Consider the following 15993-nt stretch of genomic DNA (forward strand, 5'->3'; position numbering starts at 1 on the left):
TGGCCCTTCCTGGGCCTGTGGATTTTCTGTGGCTGCCAGAGCATCCCGTGAAGGGAGCCTGGGCTCTGTCTGGTCTCTGTTTAATGCAGGGCTGAGCCTGTGCCCAGGCTGCGATGCCGCGGTCGCCGTTGCTGCTGCAAACAGGGAGTGTTGAGCACATCTCTCCCTGGTGCCTTGGGGAGGGTGATGCAGGCAGTGGTCTCATCACCAGGCACCTGCTCAGGGAGCCACGGGAAGCAGCTCCATGGTGCTCTCCTGAGCTCCCCATGAGGGATGCGCTGCCTGATCTGGGTGTCACTCAGCTGACCCCCCCTCTTTTTATCACCTGGAAGAGTTGAGGGATTTACATAGCATTCTGGAAAGCTGTAGGTTATGCCTGTTTTGTTAAAGCAGCTATCAATACCAAACCAGGGGATGAGAAAGCTGATTAAACCCCATAAACAACCCCAGTATTACCCTATCCACAGGGCATAGGAGTGGCAGACAGTGTGCACCTCCAGCCTTCCAGAGCACCCATGCAGCATTTGGAGCCTCCTCTTCCCCAAGTAGTTTCTCTAAAGCTGGAAAGTCCAAGCGTGACGACTCAGAGGACAAGGTACTGCACGCTGAAGGCTGGGAAATGACATTGTTACAGTGACAAATATTCTCCAAATACCCAATTCACGATCCTGGGCGCCTTATAAATGTGATTAGTAGATCTAATCTTGCCGTGCTGGAGCCAGTTGTCAAGACAGTTTGGAAATGGATCGTTGCCCAAGCCTGACTTCAACTGCTCCCCGAGTTCTAGTAGTTAATGCTTGAAAACTAAACGAGAGAGTTGGGTCCCACACGCCCTGCCCCGGGGCATGAGCCTGTCTGTAGCTGGGGAGAGAGTGGCAGGGGTGGGGGGGAAGCCAAAGATGATCCATCCCCTCAGGGAAAGGCTGACTGCACCTTCTTGGGTTGTTGCTAGTTTGGATCTCTGTGAAAAGCAAAATCCTTTAGGTGTATGCAGCTTGGCTGGTCTCTGTTCTTGAGTATCCATCATCCACCCCTCCATCCCTCCATCCTTCCCATGTCAGTTATCGAGTGTGTATGAGTGCTCTCCCTGTTGCAGCAGGGATGGAGGCAGCCCCACACATGTCTCTGCTCTCCCTGCACCTAAGGGAAGAGGGGATGAGCCCTGGGAGAAGGAGAAGCAGCACCAAGAGCCCTTGGCTTCTGGGAGGCTTCCTCATGCGCTGTAATTTGGGGTCCTCTTGCTTTGGGTGCTGTCATGTGGGGACCCTGGGGACCTGCCAGCTCCGAAGGCGATTCCCACACGTGCCATGCTGGGTGCTGGTGGGAGCTGCTTGGCACAAGGGGTTTTCTGCAACCCAGCTGGAAAGGCAGGAGAGCAAGATTTCCCAAAGCACTCGAGTACTTCTGGGGAGCTGGGATGGTTTCCAGCCGGGATGTCACAGCATCCCAGTCCCCTCTGGGAGTGGGAAAACCAGGCTAAGCCCTGAGTGCCCCGGCTCCCTCTGGGGAGCACAGCAGGTAGCTTGCTGAGGGCAGCAAAGTACTTTTTAAAGACTGGCTCTAAGTACTGTGAGTCTCTAAGGTGCTTTTGATGCCTTTACCCGGGATTTTGGGGGGGATGCCGATGGGGACCTGGTTTCAGGGCAAGCTGTTTTCAGTGCTGCTCAAGCTTTTGCAATTTTCAGGCAGCCAGGCTGGGGTGAAAGCTGCAGGGATGTGGTGAGAGAGTCCCCGAGCTCACCCCCTCCCCGCCTTCCCCACCGCCCAACCTGCCCAAACAGCCCCCACCTCCAGCAACCCAGCGCCTGGGACGAACAGCACGGGGGAGGCTTTGAGCGTATCCAAGATACAGCGGATTTGGGCACCCTGTCAAATGTTCTCATTGTCTGACCCTTGTCCAGATGCCAGTAAAACCCTTTGGGAAATTCCCCCCTCCACCCAGCGCACCGGCTTTAATTACAGAAGAGGAATGCGAGGCGCAGGGCCCCGCTCCTCCCGCCTCTGCGCTCGGCTGAGCGCGGGGCACCCGCATGTGCCCCCCAAAGTTTGGGGTCCAGGAGGGTGGCAGAGTTATGGGGGGCGACGACACAGGGAAGGGCAGCAGCGGAGGAGCAATGCTGGGTGCTGGGTGGGATGTTTCCCAAACCCAGGGTGACGAGCGGGGGCTTGTCCCCCCCCTCCCCGTCCCGCTCTGGCAGCAGTACCCAAGCAGCAGGACATGAGTAATATACATCCCACTGGGGGAGTTAGATCAAAGGCAGTGGAGTAGATACAAGAGGTTTCTGCTTCACAGACCAGAGAGGCTGCAGTTCAATAGCGCCTTTGTTACCGGCTCTCCGGAGCTGGGGATGGAGAAATACCTGACCCCTGGCTCCCTCCCTCCGCTCCCGGCCCCTCGGTGCACAACCATTTCAAGCATGCGACGGTGCAGCGAGGCTCATCGGGGACGTAGGGACAGGGCGCTGGGGATGGCAACGGGAGCAGCTGCCACGGGAAGGCTCCAGGCTTTAAAACTGAGACACCCCCCCCAGCCCTGTAGCCAGCTGGGGTTCGGAGGTGATGGGGCAGCCGCCCCCCGGGCAGCGCCGAGCAGTTGCTTCCCCCGAGCATCGCTGAGGTTTTGCTGGGGTGGTGCAGGGAGGAGAGGACGGTGCGGGCGATGCCACGGCGGCTGCCGTCCCAAGGCCTGTGTCCGCTGGCGTGGCGCCTTTCCCGCCGAGAGGATACGGTGCTGCCAAAGGTGAGGTCAGCTGCGCTCGGCCGGAGGCTCCGGGCTGTCCTGGGGTCCCTGCGGTGCGGTGTGGGGCTGGTGGCTCTCGGGCAGGCACGTGCTGCAGTGCTGGGGAGAGCAGCCTGGTGCTGGAACTGACCTGCTTTGGGTGCAGCCTCCTTGGGAAGGTCTTGGGTGCCAAAACAGAGTCCTGGGGCCTCATCCCAAAGAACCACAATGTCCGTCTGGACAGATTCACCTCTGGAATCTGGGATGTGCAGTGAAATTGGGGCTGTCTCCTTAGCGCACCCCCAGGAACTTGGGCTGGGTTGGGGCTGGGGATGGGGAATAGAGACTGATGTGGGGCTTCTGGCGTGCTGTGGGTGCACACGGGGAAGAGCTGGCAGACCTGTCGGTGCCATGCCTGCACCCAAGGGCCAGACGATGCTCAGGCAGAGCTCGGTGCCTCGGGCTGCCTGTGGATGCACCGACCTGTGGCTGCAACTGCAGAGCAGAAGGGGCACACAGTGGCCTTTTATTCTCACCATTCATATATGGGATTTAAAAGAGGAAAGTCCTTGGGAAAACGCTGCTTCAGAGGTACCTGTGAGCTTCAGAACTTCGGTTTGTAGGTCAAAGTCATGCTCACTATTGTGAACTGCAGGTGCAAAATCCTTCCCTACTTCCAAACCTGGTTGCTGTGTAGTTTTAGAAACACTGAATTTCCCAAGGATTCTTGCTAGGGCAACAAGAAAGGGAGTTTCCTACACTCAATAGCAGAGCTGACCTCATCAGCTCCCAGCAATTAGCACTCACTGTTGCTGAACAAGTCGACATCCTGGCAGGGGAAGAGAATAAAGGCAGAGGCCAGCGCTTTCCCAGGGACAACCTGGGCAGCCTTGGTGCCATCGGAGCAGCTCCTGCAGGTGTGGGGAGGTGCAGAGGCTTTTGCTAAAGAATAAGGTCTGTGTTGGGCTCTCAGAGGAGCTGCTGGAGCAGCTGCTCCCCATGAAAACGCGTCACCTCGTCCTGAGACGCCTCTTTTGTGGGTCTGCAGATGGAGGCTCCCCCGAAAAGGCGGCAGGGGAAGGCGGCAGCCGGGGGGGAAGCGAGCAGGAGGCGGGTTTGCAGCCAGACCTTTCTTTAGCCCTTTGTCTCAGCCGACAAAGGCGGCTCTGTTGGATGGATGCACCTCTCGCCACTGAGCATCCGATGCCTCTGCAGCCAGGTGAGCTGCGGGGGCAGAGGGGCTGGCACCAGTGCAAGGTTTGGTCTTCCCAGTTCCCAGCAGCTCCATGACTGGGGGGGGGGGAAGTGCCACAGTGGCCTGAAGGGTGGGGGGTTTTGAAACAGCTACAGGAGGGGGTACAGCTGTACCCCAAGGTGAGCATCTTCCCCCCCTCTGCTTGCTTGCAAGAGGGATTTACCCCACGGGGTCCTGGGTGGGTGCTGAAAGGGGTGCTTGGGCAGGCGTGAAGTCGTGCTGCTCCAGTTGCAACCAGAGGGACTCCCTGGTTTGTAACTCGAGGTTTATTGGGTTCCCCAGAATCACCAGGTTAGAAAAGACCTTTAGGAACATGGAGTCCATCCAGGTTTAATGGGATCCTCCAAAGCAGCACAGGAAGGAGCGATGGGGATAGCAGGAGAGGAGCTGTAGCTGTGCCCAGGGCACCCGGGGAATGAAAATAAACCACTTCACTGCCTGCTCCTTGGGCACGCTGCCACTGAGTCAGGCTATGGCATGTTGTCTTTTAAGCATCCCCTCTGCTGCAAGAGGCTCTTGTCCCTGCAACCGCAGCTCATTACAGCGCTGGGAGCAGGACAGGCAGGACGCTGGGTCCTCCTCCCCTGGGTCAGGCCACCGTGCTGGCAGGTGGCTGCCGAGGGGACGGGCATGGCAGGTTTGGCTCTCTCCACCCTGTGGTGCTGTGGTGCTGAGGGGTGTTTTGGGTGGGAGGTTCCCCTCTTTCTGTAGGGCTGAGCTGGGGAGGATGGGGTGGGGGCTGCTGCGTCCCCCCACGTTGGGGGCAGCGGGGTCAGGCTCCTGGCTGGGCACAGGGAGGGAGCACAGCTCAGATGGAGGGGTTCCTTGGGTTATTCCCCTCCTTTCCCTTTTTCCTTTTCTCTCCCCAAAGACCGCTGGCTTATCCTGGGTAAGCCCTCTGCTGTGGTCTATGGCTTTTTATTCCTATGTGATTGCTTTTCCTAACTCATGTAGGGCGAAAAGCCATGGGCTACACAGAGGAGGGACTCCACCTTCCAGGCACCTCTGCAAACCGCACGGACTCCTGATCCCTTTTTAATCACCCATATTTATTTGGTAACAAATAATAAGTGAAAGGGGGCATTGAAGCCTTGCAGGGCCTTAGGGGTTTAGCAAGACGGATGGGGCAGGGGGGTGGCGAGCGGAGGGAGAGACAAAAGGGGGTGGAAGGGGATGGTGTGGGGGGGGGCACGGCCTTTCAGGCGCCGTTGTCCCCATTCAGAGCTGAAAGGGCGCTCAGCGGCGCCGGGTGCGGGTGAAGGGGGCTGTGAGGGCAGTGGGAGAGGCTTTTCTTTGGCAGAGAGCTTTTCTCACACGGTTCAAAGCATCCCCACCTGCAGCCCCACAGAACAAAGGCATCAGGCAGAGGCCAAGGGCATTTCCAAGGGCCGCGACCGCTGCCCTCAGCCCGCACCCGAACGCCTGCCAGGTGATGGCAGGAGCCCTTTCTGCTGCTGTGGGCTCCCCTTGAGCTCGCAGGGGGCTGAGAAAAGCCCAAGCACCTCCAGCCCCATCCGCCCCATGGTGCTGTGCCCCTTCCAAGGGATGCTGTGGACCCAGTGGGTCCCAGTGGGACCCAGCCTGGAGCCACCCAGTTCATGCCACGCGGGGCCATGGCCAGCCCGGTGCCACGAGGACATGGCCAGGGGCATGTGAGAAGGACAGGTTAATTACACCACAGGGCTTGGCAAATTGGCACTTCTTTAATTGTGCAAGGGCAATGTCTGTGGGCACAGATCTGGGCTGCATGGAGCGGGAAAGGAGGGTGCTGATGCAGCCCCCATTCCTGCAGCCCCCATCCCTACAGCCCCCATCCCTGCAGTCCCCATTGCTGCAGATCCCATCCCTGCAGCCCCCATCCCTGCAGCCCCCATCCCTCCAGCCCCCATCCCTGCAGATCCCATCCTTGCAGCCCCCATCCCTGCAGCCCCCATCCCTGCAGATCTCATCACTGCAGCCCCAAGCACCGCAGACCCCATGACCACAGACCCCCATCGCTGCAGACCCCACTGCTGTAGCCCCCATCACCTCAGCCCCCATCACTACAGCTCCCAATACCACAGCCCCCATCACCACAGACCCCACCAGCTCAGACCCCAGCACTGCAGACCCCCTTCCCTGCTTCCATCAGCACCTGAACCACATCAGGGGGTTACAAACCACCTTCCCCAAGCAGGAAGGGAGCAATTTCTCTGTTTTTTTTTAAATTCTCACTTCCTGAGCTTTGAGTCATTAGGTGTCAGGCTTTATTTCACCAGCCTGGAATGCATCTTTAAAAATAATAGTCATTGAAAAAAAGGAAAGCTGAGATTCAGCTGTAATCCCATGACTCAAGGAGGTGTGGAAGGAAGAAAATCATGAAATCCCATGAGTTCCAACAATGAAAGCATGAGAGCTGGCAAGACTGTGCCACATAAATCATCAAAACTAAACACCATCAGTCAAAATGAAAGGAATTAAGCCAATCTCACCAGGCTGTTTTAATTATTTTTTAATGAGGATTTGCTCATTCAGAAAATTCACCCATGACAATGGCTGCCCCCAGCCATTCACACCGAGCAGGGCTGGTCCCTGCAGCGGCCACGCATGGCTTGGCCCTGATGCTCCCACCCTGGGGCTGCTCTGGACCCCGTTGTGAGGCTGGGGATGGGGAGCAGGGTGCCAAAAACCACCGGGAAGGGGAGAGTGGGCTGACACCAGGGGTCCTGCTGTTGCCTTGGTGCAATCCAGAATGTTGTGGTGGGGATGTAACGAGGAAAATCCTCTCTGGGTTAGTGGGTGCTGCGCTGCAGTGGGTCCTTGGGGAGGGGTGGGGGGTGGGGGGCACGACCCCCTGGCAAAGCCCCCATCATTGCCACAAGCACCAGGGGGAAAGGAGCTATGGTGGAGCAGGGATGCTGGTGCAGGGATATCGACTCCATGGCACTTGCCTCTCATGGGGAGCCCGCAGAGGGATGCAGACACCCCCCCGGAACGGCAGCAGCCGCCCCCATTAGTATTTCGGTGGCTGTTGGGCAAAGCAGCTCGGAGTGGGATTATTGGCAGCCTGTCTGCACTACGCTGGCGAGGTACTCCACCCCTGGGACCTGCTCTCCCTCCCCTTTATGCTATTGATTTTTCTTTTAGCAAGGCAGGCATTAAGCAGGAAAGAAACGGAGGGGGCACGAGCTGCTGCCGTGCTGGGCTGGAGAGCTGCTGGGACAGGAGGGCTGTGAGTGGGTCCGTCAGTCGGGGTGTCTGGGGGTCAGGAACCAGGGCTGGCAGCTCTCTGCCAAATCTCTTTCCTGTTTGCCCAGCTCCAGCACTCCCTGGCGATGCACAAGGGTTTAAAAGCAGCAAGATTTGACTTGTGGCTTTTGACTTGGTCCTTGGGGGAACACCCGGCCTGGGGCGTGCAGGAGGCGAGGGGGGAGATGAGCACGGGACATGTGTTTCTGTGAAAGCCCTGCCGTGCAGCAGGCGTTGGCAGAGACCCCTGGAAAAGGTCCACGGAGGAGAGGAGATGCTGCCAGCGCCAGGTGAGCTCTCGGCTTGTCTGGCATCCCCCTCCCAGCAGCAGCTCCGCTCACCTTTCAATTAGCACAGCCTCTGCCTGCGGCCCCGGGCAGCTGCAATTACTGCCCATGTCCAGGGCCAGGCAAAGAAAACCCCTCTGCTGCCACACTCCTTCACAGTGCTAAATAAAACAGGAGATGAGGTTGGCATTTTCAAAGCACCTTAAGGAATGTGGACACGTGCCTGTGTTTCAAATCCCAGCCCTGGTCCAGACAAGTGAGCTGGAGGAAGAGCTGCTCCACGCTGCTCCTGGGCAGCTCCATCTCCAGGAGCGCCCAGCAAAGGAAAGATGCTGAGTGATCAGCCCCTTCCCAGCACCTCCCAGTCCTTTCTGCGCTCCCAGGAGTGAAGGTGCAGGGCAGGACCAGTCCCTATGGACAGATAATAACTGCCATTTATGAGTGAAGCATCCATCACCCAGGATGCTGGGTGTGGAGCTCCCAGATCCTAAAGCTGCTGGTGTGGGAGGTAGAGGCTGCGTGTGCTGCCCTGCAGGGAGGGAGAATCACAGCCGGTGCCCTGACACTGGTCCCCCACTGCTGTATCACCCCCTGGACATCCCTCATGGCAGCAGCTGCAATTTTGGCTTCAAGTGTGCAAGGACCACCGGACTCATGGGGAGGGCACCAGCTCCTGAATACCACTGGAGCTAGTGGGGGATTGCAGGGCTGGGTTTGCATCCATACAGCATCAATGGTGCTGGAGGAGCAGCAGGAGCAGCACCAGCCCCATGGATGCTGATCCCAGGTGACGACCTGAGCAGGGATTGCTCATTATCACTATTTCAATTACAGCCAGATGATAACGAAGTGAAAAGCTTGGGGGTTTTAATCAAAGCTGTGACAGCACCCAACCCCAGCAGGACACAGTGGGATGCCCAGTGCCTCACTGGCAGCACCCGGCCCTGGGGAGGGTCGGTGCACACATGGGGCTGTGGCACTGGGACCTGGGATGGGGAGGATGATGCTCAGTGTGAGCCCAGGGAGATTTTAAAGCTCAGCCCTTGTGCAGGATCCCCAGAGAAGGATCAGAGCATTAAAACTCACACTGCAGCCCACATCCCCAGTAGGGTCTGTGCTTGGCATGAAGAGCTTCCCTGGGGGTTGATCTGTGCCTGGCTACAGGGTGTCACCATTGGGTATTTACCCACCCTTTGCCTCAGAGGGTTCCGTTCCTCCAGCGCTCATCCCACACGAAATCCAGGTCACTTGGCTGCCCCAGCTCTTTGGAGAAAACCTGCCCCCAGTTAGCTGGCCAGGGGCTGGAGGAGGTTTGTATGAGCAGTTCACCAACAGGACAAAACCCATCAGAGAGAGACAAATCTGGGACTTGCCAGGAATTATTTCTCCAGCCCGGCTCTCGGCGGGGAATTACGGATGTGCCGGTTGTGCCACGGAGAAACCTTCCTCCTCCTGTCTGCCTGGAAATGGGTTATTTAGTAACTGGTGAGGCCACTGCTGCTGAGTCAGCCCCCAGCTAATGAACACCCCGGCTGCCCATTTGAAATTTATTGCACCTATTAATTACAACCATTAGCTGCAGCCAGTGAAATTTTTATAATGAGGACCCTGGCGACTTTGCCTTCCTAGCAGCAAATTAACTGTGTGGGGGGAAGAATCAATGGGATCAGCATACTTTACAGGAGCGATGTTTTAATTAGTGATCCTCTGCAAACATGCCAAGCAACAGCTTCTCCGTTCATTATCTCTCCTTAAAGGGATGGGGCTTCTTTTCAGGTTGGTTTTATCCCGCTCTGTTGTTGGGTTTCTAACAGGCTGCTGCTCATTACTGAGGCTGCTTTGAAGTTGGGTTTATTTTAGGGCTGGTGGCAAGCAGAGAGATGTCCAAGGTTGGGGTTTTTTTTTGGGGGGGGTGTGGGTGTGTGGAGGGGGGGAAGCAACCTGTGGAAATAATTATTTGGGAAGCTTGGCTGAAAAAATAGCTAAATTGGAGGGGGGATGGATCCTGTGGCTGTGAGGATGAGGGGAATAGGGAGTGGGGGAAAGGGGTCATGTCCCCTCTGAGCGATACGCTCTGAGCCCCGGGGATGTGGGACCTGCAGCTCTGATGGAAAGGAAAGGACCCAACGTCCCAGGCAAGGATCATTCTGTGCAGGAAGCATCCACATTGCACAAGGCTGCCATGCTTCAGAAGAAAGTCTCTGCAGGTCCCATGAGCAGAGCCCCAAGCACTTCTCTGGGGTCTTTCCCAAGGGTCTCTGCTCAGTGGGTTTTGGAAACCCAGGCTGCTGATCCCCAAATCATCAGTCACTCCTGAAAGTCTTGGCTGTAGAGGCAGGGGGACTAGCTATCATGAAAGGCAAATGAAATTAAATTTCTGGGAACTCTTCTACCTTTCATTACAAATGATTTAATTCCATGTGGTTCCCTGGAAATACACAGGACCAATTTCCATTGCAAATGATCCCATTTCCCAGGGAAAAAAAAAACCCACCCCGACAGGCTGGAGGCAAAAGGCAGCTTTGAAATTCAGGGATTAAAATGCAAAACTTCATGTTGTGGGTTTCTTTTTTTTTCCAACCAAGCTCCTAAAAGTTAATTCAACAGCATCTCTCAGGAACTAAAAAGTTGGGGCAGGGGAAGAAAACCAACTGAAATGAGAGCCCCTGATGTGGGAGCATCACATCCTGGGTCTGAGCATCACATCCCAGGTCCAGCATCACTGGTGTCACCTGGCAGCTCCATCCTGTCCCTGCAGTGAGGCGCTGTGAGCCCTCCCTGCACCCCTGCCTGCACTTTTACCTGCCCAGGATCTCCCCTGCTGAAGATGCCCCGTTTCAGCTGCTGGCTGAGCTGCCCAACAGAAGCCCAGGGAAACGGGTAATTGCTGGGCTAAGGAACAGACTCCGTCCAGCTGGTCCAGAAAGACATTTTTTAGGGCTGGGGGAAAGTGACATTATTAAAGTGAGCATGCTGATTTCAGACAGCTCCCAATTCATCACCGTGACAGTGACAAACACGGCCTGGGGTTATGCAGTTGACTAAAGAGAATTCTCTAGCTTTACATTTTTAATGCTCCTCGCATTTTCTCTGCTGCAGCAGAGTTTTATCCCAAGGATCTTCTCCCTTGAATAGAAAGGGCAGCGCGGGTCTGTGAAGCATGCCCAGCCCTTGCAAATCAGGCAGGGCTTCTGTCATCACTGCCCAAGCCAGTTCATTTATTTTTTAATTATTCCTTGCTCCTTCAGGATCCTTTTTCTACCTTTTCAAGAAGAACAGGAGCGTCAGCCTCAGCTGGGCTGGCTCTGTTCTCCGGGGCTCATTCATCATTGTCTGCTGCCTGAATGGGAGGCAGAGGGTCAGCCTGAAAAGCCTCGGCGTTACAAGCTCCTCTAAATATATCAATAGCTCCCTAATGGACGCTGGGGTCCCAGCCGGACCGCCCAGGCTCTTGGGCCGGCTTTGTGTCTGCAAGGAGGGGGATGGATGGCTGGGATGGGCATGGAGTGGGGGGGGGGATGTGGGGTGGCACGGGGCAGCGGGGATGGGCACCCATGGGGACCGAGGGCTGCTCAGCCCATCAGCCTGGGAGGTCTGGCGCGGGCGTTGGTGCCTGGTTAATGGGGAGGGTGTTAAACAAGGGGGTCGGGTGCTGGGCTGACAGGGGGTGGGCAGCACGGGAGAGGGCGGTGTCGGCCAGATCTGGGGTTTGGCAGCACCGGATCAGACCCGACGTGGCAAACCTGGGTGCTGCTCCCCGAAGCTTCTCCCTCCCCATCACCTCTGAAGCTGTGCGAAGCTGGGAGGGCGCAGGGGACGGGAGGTGAGCGTCCCCCCCACACCCATCCCGGAGCCTGGCCCCCACACAGCCCCTCCACCAGCCGGTCCCTCCAAAACCCCATTCTCAGCCCAGTAACAAAAAAAAGCAGCAGCACAAAGAGCGCGGCGGAGAGACCTGCCGCTACGCTGAGAAGCCATTCAGAGCGGGAGACTCATTAAAGAGCCTGTTGTCATTATTTGTGAGCTCCAGAGGTAGCCTTATTTAATTTGGGAGCTACTAGGCAGGTACCCAGATGGCTGGGGGCGAGGGAAAGGGCTGGGGGGGTGGGGGCACAGAGGCAGAAGCGGATGAAGGGGGATGCCTCTCGCTGCTGCCTTCGCTTTGTGCTGCAGCTGGGCCCCTTGGAGCAGGGGGAAACGGGGAAGGCAGGGATGTGGCATCACTCCCCACCACATCGTGTAGAGTTGGGGCAGGGTGGGCCCCACCTGCCTTAGCTTGTTGGTTTTAATTCTCTACCAGCTGTCCCTGCTGTGAAGTAGGGCTGCTCCAAACCCTGCCGGGGTTGCAGTCCACAGGCTGCAGGCTGGGGGGTCCTCTGCAGTACCCAGCTGTCGGGGGTTGTGGGTGGGTGGGGGATCACCCTTTGCTCACTGCTCTGGAGGTGACAGTACCTCCTCCACTGGCCCTCAGACGCCTGGAGTGCTGTGCCCGTTTCACATCTGTGTGAACCGAGGCCCTGAGATGGTCCCTGCCTGTGCCGGGAACAGACACAGAGCCCGGGGGCTGCGGGGAGCCCCAGGCTGTGGCCACGCTCTGGGTGTCACGGTCCCTTGAGGTTGGCACAGTGTGGCAGGGGTGAGGATGTGGCTCTCCAGGCACTGCCTGGGCTGGGAGCCCTGCATGGGCTGGGAGCCCTGCACCAACCTGGGGCAGATCAGAGCCGCTCACCTGCACACTGTACACAAAGCCACGGGCTGCAGTGGGGACACGGGGAAGGTTTCACCCCAGACCGTGTTCCCTGCAAGTATTTGTTATTTATTTAAACACAACCAGGCCTTCCATTTGCATAATTACATTTTGCAGCTGTTGGGCCATCATGTGGGCTGTGCTCTGGGGCATTATTTTATCCCTTCAAGACGGACACAAAGAGGGTGAACTCTGCTCTCAGCTGGGCCTCTTTGTGCCGTAACCTGGTGCTGCCCCTGCGCCACGGCGCTCCCAGGGCACCTCACCTCCCCGGCCCTGCAATATGCATTAGGCACTGCAAGCTGTCCCCACGTCTGTCCTGATTGTTTGCTGCTTTGGAGGAGAGGGGCTGGTGGTTTGGGGGGGGTGGGGGGAGTTTTAATCTCCTTGTCTTTTGCTGGGTGGGGAGTTTGGGAGCGCATGGTTGTGGGGAGAGGGGGGAAGGGAGGTGCCTGCCCGTGCAGGGTGATGGTCCAGTTTGTGGGGACGTGTCCTATGCCCTCCAACCTGCCTGTGCATCTGCGGGAGCATCCCTGACTCCTCTCCCTGTCCCCATTCAGGTCTCCCCAGGGGGTGCTTCCACGTCTCTCCTGCTCCAGGGGATGCCCCAGTTCACCTTCGCTTGCTTCTGTGGGCTCCATGGCTTCTGCAAGATGAAGAGGAAGAAAGAAGAGTCCAGTGCAGAGCAGGAGACAGCAGTGTGAGGAGCAGGCTCACATCGGCCTCACCTCGGGACCCCATCTCCAGCCCCTTGGTACGCTGGGACTGCTGGGGGAGGATATTTGCTGCTTCCCTTCTTCTCACCTCTCCAAGTACCAGCTCCCCTCCCAGGCATCACCCTCTGCCTGGACTGTCTCAGGGGGCTGGGGGGGAACCTGAGGTGCCTGAGATGGTGCCTGGCAGGGGAAGGGGGCTGAGCTGTGGTTTCACTCATCCCTAGCATCAGTGGGCTGGGAAAGAGCTCCACTCACTTTCTCCCCCCCTTTCTCTCCTCCAGAGGCTTGCCTGGCGAGGGGACAGCCCAAGCACTGGAATGACCTTGCTGAGAGGCAGAAGCAGATGCTGCGGACATTATCCAGGTGCTGCAGTGATTCTGCCTGGATCCCCAGCCTGGCTGGGCACTGAGCCCTCAGCTCCAGAGCAGCTGGTGTTGGAGGGACCCTGCATCCCGGTGGGGTAGAGATTCCCCTCCGGAGTGAGCTGACCTGCCCTCGCTCCAGCAAGTCTCAGCACTCAGAACCTGGAGGGTTTTTCAAAAGCCAGGGCCAGATCCTGTCCTTCCTGGACCCATAGTGCTGGAGAGGCTGGCCCCTGGCTGGTAAGTGCTCCCGCTGCTGCAGAACTGGCAGGACACACAATGCAGCTGGTTTGGGGCTGGTTTGGTAGTTTTCTTTTTTAAAAGTCTGTCTCCAGCAAATGTCTGTGACTCCAAGAAGCCACCCTCCGTGCCTCTGCCCTGCCTGGCCCCGTGGGTGCAGGACACCAGAGGGTTTTGGAGGCACCAGACCCATCGACCCTGCTCGGATGCTGCTCCTCATGCGACTGGTGTGGACTGGGAGCTCCTCCGCCATGGGCAAGGGGGGACACCTCGGTGCCTGACCCCCACCCCCTGCACACCTGGGCCATGTGGCTCAGCTGGAGGTTGTTCTCCTTTGGCAAATGGGCCAAAATCCCCAAGTGTGGGGCAGCTGAGGTACATCCCAGGACATTCCTAGCACTAACAAGTCCTCCAGAGCAGAAATGCTTTTGTTCTTCCATCCTGCACTTCCCTTCTCAATGTGGAGACCCCCTGAGCCTGGGTGGGGGGTGGTGTCTAACCCCCAGGATTAGTCCCGCTCCTGCCATGGTCTCCTCCCACCATGGTCAGGAATCTTCCTTGTGCCACGTAGCCATCCCCACAGGCCCCTTCTCTCCCCCACCCCTGCCTGTGCATCCTTCCCACCCGCCGCTGAAGCCATACGGGAGCTCCCTGCGTGCTGTGCCTTCCCCCTGCTCGGGTCTGGGTGCCCAGTTCCCCATCCCGCATTCGAGGTCTCACTCCAGGCACCAGCAGCTGCAGTGGCCCCACTGTACCCAAGCCAAGACGTGCTGGACCACGTCAGGGACAACCCGTACCCGATGCCCATCGGTGGGTATTGACTGGAGCAGCCTGACACCCCCCAGGAGCCCCCAGCATGGGGGCTGAGCATGTTTAGCAAGTAAATCCTCCCCCCACCATGGTTACCTGGCTCAACCTTTCTGGGGTTTGCCTGGTTCTCCAGACCAGCTTCCCACTCTGCAGGCAGAGCTGTACGTGCTGCTGACAGCTCCTCTTCTGAGGAGATTTGTTGGCTCAGCCAACATCCAGAACCAACAGGGTTATTATTTTGTTTCCTTATCCAAAGGATTTAGCACAAACCCCTCAGCCTGGCTGGGAGCACCAGTAACACGAGGTGCAGCTGAGGAGCTTTAAATCCTCTCTGCTGGGTTCCAGTTGTCCAGGCTGTGCTGGGAAGCAGCTGACTGATGTTGGATGTGCTGTTTGGAGCTGGTTTGGAGGTGGGAGCCAGCTGGGACTGGGCACGGGGGGCACAGGCTAAACGTGGTGTCCTTGTGTCAGATCCCAGGCTCAGGAAGCTCATGGCACTTTTCTTTTCCCCCCTCTTTGAACCCAAGTGATGCAAGCTGTGGGATCCACCGTGCAGCCCACGGGCTGTGATCCCAGCCAGGTATTCCCTAGCTCTAGGAATGGGAAGGGGTCTGCCGTGGGATGTGAGGTGCCAGCCAGGAGAGCAGTCTGGCTTCCCTGTCATCTGTCCCCATCAATCCATCCCCACTAGTGATGATCTGAGCTGGGATTACCCTTGTGAGCACAGCCTGGAGAGCTGGGGCTGTGCTGGCAGGCACTGCACATGCCATGCACACACTATGCACACACCACACATGCCATGCACACAACACACACCCCCACATACTGTGCACATGCTCGCTGTGCACCTTCCCCCCTCACTGCACTGGATGTGTGCAGCAGCTCTGTGCCCATTCAGGTTTTCCCTGCCTCAAATAGTCCTGTTTCCAGCGAGGGGTCCCCAAGCCAGGTGCTTAGTGACCACAGCAGGTAGGCTTGAGCCCAGCAGACACTCACACATGCCATCGTGAGTGCATTTGAGAAGACAATAAGCCCCAGGTTTGGCAGGGATGCTAAAGTGCTGGAGCTGCAGTGATTTTGGAGGAGAACTTCCAGCCTCCCTGGATGGATGGGTGGGTGGGTGGATGGATGGATGGATGGATGGATGGATGGATGGATGGATGGATGGATGGATGGATGGGTGGATGGATGGATGGGTGGGTGGATGGATGGATGGATGGATGGAGCTCTCAAAGCAACAATATGTTTTCCACCACAGCTCCGAGCAAAACGGTTTGCTCCTGGATTGACCTCTATTGTGTTCACAAATGGCTTGTGGTGCTTTCTGATTTCCCCTGTCATAATGACTTGACCTCTAGATTTATGGCTGGAGGTCCTTTCATCTGCACGTGGTTCCCCCCCAGACCCCAGCCTGATGCTTTGCTGCAGCCAACCTGCCCCCAGCCGAGCCCCACGCTGCTCACCCCTCTGTGCTGCCTGGCAAAAGGGAACTTGTTTGGGGATTTGGGGGTTTAATTTCCATTCTGTCCCCCCTCTCCCTTTCCAGTGGCAGCATTTTAACAGGGCAGAGCGTGCTTCTGAGCCTGTGAGGGCTGGGGAGCTCCCAGCTCTTATCCCAGTACAACTGTT

General features: G+C 57.4%; 1 protein-coding gene across 1 annotated transcript; it reads left to right on the plus strand.

Moving 5' to 3' along the window:
- Positions 1-2652: 2652 nt before the first annotated feature.
- BLACAT1 (BLACAT1 overlapping LEMD1 locus) lies at positions 2653-12940 on the plus strand (the record flags this gene model as incomplete). The annotated part of the gene is made up of 2 exons (XM_084275773.1): positions 2653-2740; positions 12797-12940. Exons 1-2 carry the CDS (start codon positions 2660-2662, stop codon positions 12938-12940), a joined length of 225 nt encoding a protein of 74 aa, XP_084131899.1. The 5' UTR covers positions 2653-2659.
- Positions 12941-15993: the final 3053 nt, after the last annotated feature.

Source organism: Gallinula chloropus, assembly GCF_964237585.1.
Source record: "Gallinula chloropus genome assembly, chromosome: 27".
NCBI classification, from domain to species: Eukaryota; Metazoa; Chordata; class Aves; order Gruiformes; family Rallidae; genus Gallinula; species Gallinula chloropus.